Here is an 8,780-nt window from a genome sequence, read left to right as displayed (position 1 = left end):
TATTTCTTCATATGCTTATCCACAGCCATGATGTCTCTTTGATTGGACTTTCCCCTATAATGAACTGATATTGAAACGGGTTAATTTTAAGTTTTAGATGCATAAAAGTATTGAATGTGATATAGTTTAATTGTGTGAAATTGACAAGAACAATGGGAATGTGATAATGTAGCATTTTCTCTATATGTTTAGTTTTAAATTAGTCATGAAAACAACAAAGGTAAAATTGTATCTGTTTAAAAAGGTTTTAGAAGGAAAGTTTCCTGTAATTAATTATTGTATTATTGCCCCAGGTCCTCAGCTCTATATGTAGCTGGTTGTGTGTAAACAGCACTGACATACAAAAAAAATGATAGACCCCATAATAATAGAACTCTGTCATGTGCTAATATTAGTATTGAATAGAGTCTAGATTCCAAGACTAATCCTCCCATAATGTAAAATATATAAAAAATATAAATCTATCACCGTCATAAACATAGAGGTTGTCCAAATAAATAGAGTAACTGACCAAAATAGTATGATTTTAGATTAGTATGTGTTTTGATAGGAAAATGAAGGTTGTACTCACATTGTTTCTAAAATGTTTGTTGAATGTTATATAGCCAAAGTTTTAGAGCTGCAACAATAAGTGTAATCTTTTTATAGAACAGTTCAGTTATTCCAAATGATTAGGTAAAATGTTATAGCTGGTTAAACAACTCCAATGGAAGTTTCATTAAGTCTATCCATGTCATCCTAGCATTAATACTTGGTCTATATTTCACTGTTAGAATTCTGCTTTGTGCTATAAGTGCCTCCCCCCAACCTCTGCTCTCATTTGATTTACATCTATAAGATAAAGCTTTTCTCAGCCATATGTGGGGAGGTTTGAAAGAAAGAAAGAAAGAAAGAAAGAAAGAAAGTAAGAATAATTTTTTACTTTACTTAGTAATGAAATCAGTATTATATTCGTCTCTTATAACAGCTTACATATAACATGTTACATATATATTATATATTCTTTGTCATTTTTGTAGGGTTTTCTGTTCCCAGCTGCACTTAACCAAGTTATTTCATGAAACAGGATGTATCTGTAGCTCCGTAGCTTCCTGTTTTTTCTTTTCACTGATTTCAGTTTTCAGCTGCACTTCTGTACTGGTGCTGCCATGATGTTGAACTGTAACTCACAACGCGCACACCACTGTCCCAATTATAACAGACCTCCCTTGTTCCTGGAGGTCCTCTCAGCACTCTTACTGTGCCTATGATTTACTAATATGAAATGTTTTTGAAACGTTTCAAGAGAGAAATGTTTATATATTTTATATCTGGAATGGTCTATTTCCTATGATGGACGAATGGCTAGTGTCAGAGGGTCGATATCTTTTAACCCCTGCCCTCTATGACGCCATAACGCTATAGGGCCAGGATGGACTATAAGGGCTAATGGTCAACTGTGGACAATGGTCACTCATATAACTTATACTAGGCCATACAAATAAATGATCTCCACTCTGTTACTTAGATTCCAGAGTGTCAGCAGAGTGTCAGCATGTCTCTTATGCCATTTTGCAGAGGTGTTGCTCAATTACTGGCTTTACCACAATGGCCATGTTTAACCAACAGATGTTTAAGATGCTGTGGACAGTTGGAACCAGAAATCTCTTATGTTGCAAAACTGCACATCTTACAGGAATGTATAAATGTATATGGCAGTAAGTCTCCTCGCCAGACGATGTATGGTATTTCCGTGTACCCCTTGTCACAATTACTGTAAATGCCTTCTGAAAGCTATATAACACTTGGACCAAGAGGTGTGTCTTTGGTAAGTCCTTGGGTGACATTCTGTGTGTTACTCCAACAGCTTACCCAGACAAAACTGTTATGTTGTATTCTGTATAAATAAATTGCCTGACAATTACTAAAGGTTTTCCTTTACTGAGTTTTGTCTTACAGGAGGTCAAAATGGTACTACTAAAAATACCATCATAGCCTCCATAAACCTTCATTATTCTCCACTTATGGTGAATATATGGAGAGTGGGCCTATATGCAGCACTGCCTCCTTGAAGCACGTCTAGATCACCAGTGCACCTGTAGGGACCCATAAGTGTAATGGCCCTTATGGCTTCATTCCCTAACTGTGCCTCCTTCCCTGTTGCTGGGTTAAAACCCATGTAACATATTGGTACCTCATTTGCATACTTGTTTCATTGGTTCTAGGTAGTGACTCCTTCCTGCAGTGCTGTAACAAAGTGATTGGTAGGGGAGGTCCTTTCTCTTTGGCCTGCAGCCGTTGAGCTGGGCAGTGGGCCCATTGAGCCTGGAGTAAACAAGGCCCCAGAAGTGTTAGGCCCTAAAGGGACAACCCCTTTAGTGAAGTCGGGGTACATTGAGGTGAAGCCAGTGTGTAGTGTAGCTCCTGTAATAGCACTCTATAGAGAGAGTGAGACAGTGAGGCTTCGTTATAAATAGCAGCTCAAGCTCCAACTAGGAGGATAGAAGGGAGTGGCTCTCCCCCAGGCTCTGCTTGCCTGTAGTGAAGGGACCACAGTACTGACAAGGGAATTAGGTTATTGTTCTATCCCTGTTCCACGTCTGCTGTAGGGGATCCGGTCCACATGAGGTACTGAAACCCTGGAAGGTGTGTACTTTCAACTCCCCTGGCTATTCCTAGTGTGGTGTCTTTAAATGCTGTCTCTGCTACACCTGTGTGAATTTACCTCATGTGTGAGTATAATAACCCTGTGGCGCTTTATGCCTCTTCTACTGTTTTGCAAAGAACTGGCGTCCAACTCTATTCTTTTACACTTTTGGCAGTAGTGAGTAGTAGTTCAACAACATCAGCACATGTTATTTCCATTTTGCAAAAGCCCATCCTGGTGAAAGAGGGTTGTGTGTAGCCCATGCTCTATCACACTAGTTGGTATTTGCCTAATTCAGCCAAATAAGGGTTACACACCCCATGCTCAATAGCAGGGGTCCTCCGCCTTTTTTTTATCCATGAGCTGGGGAGCAACACAAGCATGGAAAAAGTTCCAGAGGCTACCGGATAAGAGCTCTGATTGGCTATTTTATATCCCCTATGTGGGCTGGCAGCCTACAGGAGGCTTTATTTGGCAGTATGTTTTTTATGCAACCAAAACTTACTTCCAAGTCAGGAATTTTCAAAAATTCAAAAATAAGCACCTGTTTCGAGGCCACTGTGAGCAACATCCAAGGGGTTGATGTGCAACATGTTTCTCACAAGACACTGGTTGGAGATCACTGCTCTATCTCTTCTGAAGTGTTTATGTTGCCTGTGTCAGACTTTTATCATTACAAAGATTTTGCCATTCATCACTTAAACATTATATTTACGTAGGTCTCAGTAAATGTTCTTAGATCTTTATCCTTGTGAGACAGGTCTAACTGGGTTTAGCACCTGTGCTAACAGACAAATAATGAATCTTGCCAGTAATGCTGTCAAAGGAAAGCCACGTGATAATAGGGAATATAACATCATATTATGAGGCCTAACAGCCAGGTTTATGCAGTTTTGGCACAAATAACAGCATGCAAAGATCTTCAAAAATGCCATTAGCCCTAACACCTTGCCATCCCTTAGAACTGACAGGCAGGAGCACTGGAGGTATAAAGGACTGTAACCTTAGCCACATACTAAGCCTAGGATTTCTGCTGCAGCAGCCAAGGCTAAAGAAACGTCACAAGTCTAGAATGGGTATGTAAGCAGGGATAGTGGCAGAGAAGGGAAATACAGAGAATGATACTGTATATATGAATAAAGTATATTTTGCAACAGGGGTACTTTATTTATTATAATACACAAGATATAGTGAGTCATGTGACAAAAATGACATCACTACTCACCTTTAATAACTGATAACATCAGTACTCACCATTTATAACTGATGACATCAGAACTCACCGTTTATAACTGATGTCATCAGTACTCACCGTTTATAAGGATATAATTTACAAGATATTCATGGCTTTTGTGTATTATATCTTTATATCCTTATAGTCAGTGCTTAGTGATGTAATATGAGTCATTTGACTCTTGTGTATGATATTAACAATGTATTCCCTATTTCAAAACAACAATAAAATGAGCCTGTTAGTTTCTAAACCTGCACAAAGTCCAGACATTATAACGTGCTAGCTAAAAATGATAATTATATCCATGGGAATAGTACTTTGCTAAGGCAATAGAAGAAGGTTCCACAATAAGGGGCAACATTTTAATTCTTAAAAAAATATATATATATATTACACCAAAACACACATACTCCATTGTGCCAAATATAATTTCTGGCAAAGGGGGCACCACCAAACACGATGGACTGTGGAGAATGCTAGTGTGCTCTAATGTTCCCCTGGCACCGTTTCAAGTATCCATAATATAATCTAATGAAATGTTTTAAAGTAAATTTAAATAAAGTGTCATTAAAACTAATCTGTAAACAATGCTGGAAATGACTGGCAGATGTTTGGCCGATATTTATGAGCCAGTTATCTTAAATAAATAGTCACTTATGGATTTTGGACTCTTTTCAGGAGGCTAGCAACAGCATTCATTGCTTCCGCCAAACCCTCCCCAGTATAAGCGCTGCAGCTCTGTATTTCCCAAGGTCTATCATCATAATTTTCCAACTTCAAAATATGCACCAGTTCCTTTGCCGGGAGAGCACCAGGAATATCTTGCTTGTTAGCAATAATCAGGAAGGGAATGCCAGCCATGTTCTCATTGTTCAGAACAGTCAGTAGTTCTGCTGTAGCATCTGGGAGTCTGGGTGGATCTGAACTGTCTACAACAAAGATCAGAACGTCGGTGTCTTCTAAATACTCCTTCCAGTTGGGTCTGAGTTTGTCTTGGCCTCCAACATCCCACACTGTCACAGACATATTTTTAGTCATTTCTATGTGTTCCACGTTGAAGCCAACCGTAGGAAATGTCTCTACTAATTGATTGATTTTCAGTTTATATAAAAGAGTTGATTTTCCAGAAAAGTCAAGTCCCATCATTACAACCCTCGGTTGCTTTTTGTGTAAGGGTTTAGAATTCTGGCCTCCCATGATGGAGTCCTGAAGGAAGAAAGCAAATGAAGCAAATATTAATATTAAAGACATTATATGGTTGAAAAGGATTTATACTAAAATACAAGGACAGCGTCTCCCGTAGTGTTTAAATGTGGGTCATGGGGACCTATGCTAGGTCAGAACCAAGGACTTCTTTACACAGGTACCACACAGGAGACCTTGCACCCAATATTAATAATAGCCCTGAACTTAAAGAGGAACATAAAAAACTGATCATGCTAAAAGCTTATGATACACTTCTTATTACATCAACACAACAAAACTGTGGATGTACAAAATGTTAGCAACAGTTGCAGATCGCTCAACATTATTGTAAACTATGGCTCAGACTTGTGACTTAACATCATGTGTTCCACAATGTTTACTCCTACAATATCATCCCTTATCTGAAGAGCTGTAAATTAATAAATGTTATGTAATCGTTGAGGTGGTACCTTTGTAACAAAAAAAGAGTTCAAGGGGAACTCCACAAAAACATAACTTAAGCTTTTTGAAAAGTAAACATAATTTCAAGAAACTTTGCAATATACATCAGTTAAAAAATATGCAGACTTTTCATGATTTTTAATGGTTTCTGACAGTTCCCTAAGCCTAGCCCCCTGCTCTTCTGCTGATCTGTCTGACTACTTTGCTGAGCTGGCTGACTACTGTTACTTTGTATCAACAGACATCTGTCCTCACCCTGCATCCTCCAAACCCCACAATTTCAATAAGGAAAGGAACATCACAGTGCAATGCATTGTGGGTTATGTAGTTCCTGCATGTTGTCTGTAAGCTGTGGAAAAGTTGTTACAATTTGTAACATCAGTGTTTAGTCCTTCCTTCCCTGCCAGGATTTCAAATGATGCAGAAAGATGAGAACTGTTAAACAGCTGGATTTCAGCATAGAAACTGGCATTTATTCATACTTTTTGAAGAAACAGGTAACTGTGATGGGTATATTAGGGGTTTATGTTTGGACATATTTTGACCATTTTCCACATTGACTGCTAGTGGGGCTATGTTTTACATAGTGAAGAAGAATATGTAAATGTCTTGCCAGATATCAGCTAAAGCGCAATACCTGGGTGTCTACATTCTATATGGGCTATAAATGTAAATAAGGTATAGAAATGTATCTTATGCCATTAAAACTTCACAATGGTTGCAAATTGCTGAGTTGTGTGAGTACAAATGATTCACTGGAACTCTAGGCAGTTACAAGCAGGGACTAGCCCTTGCTAAGTTTATTGCGGAAGTGCAACGTTTTGGGGTTAAAACCAACACATTCAGGAGATAATTGTCATAAGCCAGGTATAACCACCCACATCTCAACTGTAGTAAAATGATGACATACAACATTTCCTTGTCACTTGAGCTGGTGTATATATAATAATAATAAGAGTGGGTGTGGGTGTTGGTCTAAGTTCTACAAGAGCTGGAATGACAAATGCCTATACATTTTGCTGTAAATTGGCAGTTTTATCCATAAGCCTTTGATCCATTTGCACTGGCCATTTACTTTACCTGCACCTGTTTGGCTGAGTTTATATAGGTAACATAAAAAGCTCAGAGTATTAGCAAACTAATAACACAGCTAGTGCTACTGTTGAAAGGGGCCCTGTAATGACAGCCTACAAGGTGTAAAACCATTTCTACAGGGCTTCTATAGATTATTACAGATTATTATAAGGCACTAATGCTAATGCTAATTGCCAATAACAACCATGTACTTGGTAGAAATGTTCTCTCTAAACTGTAAACACAGGCCCCACAACAAATCAGACTCGCAAACTCAAACAAATGTAGTGCATATAGAAAATTGTCTATATACACAGAATAATTAAAAATTTGCTTGAACCAAGACTCACTTCTTGTAGAGTGCCCAGGAATGTGAATGGGTGCTCATAAAACAGATATTTGCATGTGTAAATCACAGTAATACAAGGAACAGCACAGCTGTAAAATAACTACTGGCTATACATGTACGGTTCTTTGGGTGGCTTTTGTAAAGTATAAATTGAGGGGGTCAAGGTCCGAATTTATCTCAGTATTTCTAATATCCAACTCCGAGCAACTCCGAATTCCCGAATGGACCTTATTTATGAAGAAAAAAGTCCAAAAAAATAGGGTCGGGCAAAACTTCGGAGCTTTCCGCAAAAACAACGATTTTTTTGGAGTTTTCTGAGTTTTTGGCTTCGAAACCACAAAATCATCGGATATCAGTACGGACATCAGCGCAGACACTGGGACCTTCCCCATTGACTTATACAGGACTTTGCTCCGAAAACTGTGAATTATTCGAGGTTTTGATATTCGGAGCTTGTTGTTTACCTTCCAAACACTTTTTCCAGTATACATACTGTTTGGAAATATTTTCACCATTTTCCAAATTGGCTGCTATGTCATGTTTTACATAAGGGAGAATAGGTAAATGTCTGGCCAGATGTCAGCTAAAGGGCAATGCCTGGGTGTAAAATGACATTTTATACTTCAATATTACGTCAGATAGAAGAACAATGAGTAGGAAAGTCAAACAATACCTGAGCTATGGGTGAGACTTGTGTTTGGTTTGCTAGCCACTGTAGCTAAGCAGATAGGACTGTGATACAGTATGTTTGATCCCCTGGATCCGCTGACATCTGGCCAGACATTTACCTATTCTCCCCTATGTAAAACATGACAAGCCCCACTAGCAGCCAATGTAGAAAATGGTGAAAATATTCCCAAATATAAAATGGCATGTAACTGGAAAAAGTATTAGAACAATCTGGAACAATCTGAAATCAACTGAACAGGAAAAAGTGTTTGAAGATGAACAAGGCCTTTAACAGAACACGTAGATGTGAATAATTCTGTACGATTTTTGTTTCGCAAACTCCATGTTACTCAAGAAAGGTGGTGAAGTTTGCAAACCAACCATGAGTAACCAGAGATTTTGATGCAGTTATTATGAAAGGATAAAGTGCCGTTGATAGTAACTATTAGGAAATGACAAGACTTGTACATTTAGAATTTTAGTAAACTGGCTCAAATCAAGCTAGTCAATGCAGTTTGAAATAATAATAATTATTATTATACATAAGAAATCTATGTATGTAATGCTGTAAACAGGACTGCTTTATATAGATGAAGTCTGATGTAGAGATATATCTAAAATCTTGCACTAAAATCTCACTTACCTTTATTTATATAGACCTGCAACTCTCACAGGAGTATTCCTACTTTTCAGCTGCTCTTCATTCGGCCCATAAGACAGCTCGGTGAGACTGCATTCTGGCACAAAGCAGAAGTAACTGAAGAATCAGCAACGTCACCTCCTTCTGAAAGTGCTTGGCCTTCCTCATCCAATGAATGTATCCCTCACACTTTCATATTTGCATATTGTAGCAAAGCAATAGATTGTTGAACACTCGTTTCAGACTTCTTCAAACAGGTTTTTTCAGATAGAAGAACAATGAGTAGGAAAGTCAAACAATACCTGGGCTATGGGTGAGACTTGTGTTTGGTTTGCTAGCCACTGTCGCTAAGCAGATAGGACTGTGATACAGTATGTTTGATCAGATGGATTTTTCAGCTGGATTGCCAGCGAAACGTAATGCCATTCATTTCAGTCATGCTATTCCATTATACTGTAGATCTGTATCCTAAACAGTACAACCCTTTCAGCATGGGCTGTCCAGTCCTGATATAAAAGCAGGGGTGGGGGAATGCAGGTAG

At 38.4% G+C, this 8,780-nt stretch overlaps 1 protein-coding gene across 1 annotated transcript; it reads right to left on the bottom strand.

Moving 5' to 3' along the window:
* Nucleotides 1-3,953: 3,953 nt before the first annotated feature.
* On the bottom strand, nt 3,954-8,383 carry arl11.S (ADP ribosylation factor like GTPase 11 S homeolog). The gene is made up of 2 exons (XM_018250191.2): nt 8,243-8,383; nt 3,954-5,066 (listed from the first exon to the last, which is right to left on the bottom strand). The coding sequence occupies exon 2, from the start codon at nt 5,055-5,057 to the stop codon at nt 4,515-4,517; it is 543 nt and encodes a 180-aa protein (XP_018105680.1). The 5' UTR covers nt 5,058-5,066; nt 8,243-8,383; the 3' UTR covers nt 3,954-4,514.
* Between the last annotated feature and the right edge of the window lie 397 nt (nt 8,384-8,780).

Source organism: Xenopus laevis, chromosome 2S (assembly GCF_017654675.1).
Source record: "Xenopus laevis strain J_2021 chromosome 2S, Xenopus_laevis_v10.1, whole genome shotgun sequence".
NCBI classification, from domain to species: domain Eukaryota; kingdom Metazoa; phylum Chordata; class Amphibia; order Anura; family Pipidae; genus Xenopus; species Xenopus laevis.
The sequence above is the reverse complement of the archived record's forward strand: the minus strand, read 5'-3'. Positions and strand labels throughout refer to the sequence as shown.

Excerpts from the sequence above, each read along its gene's own strand:
- arl11.S (XM_018250191.2), bottom strand. The coding sequence starts at position 5,057 with ATGGGAGGCCAGAATTCTAAACCCTTACACAAAAAGCAACCGAGGGTT.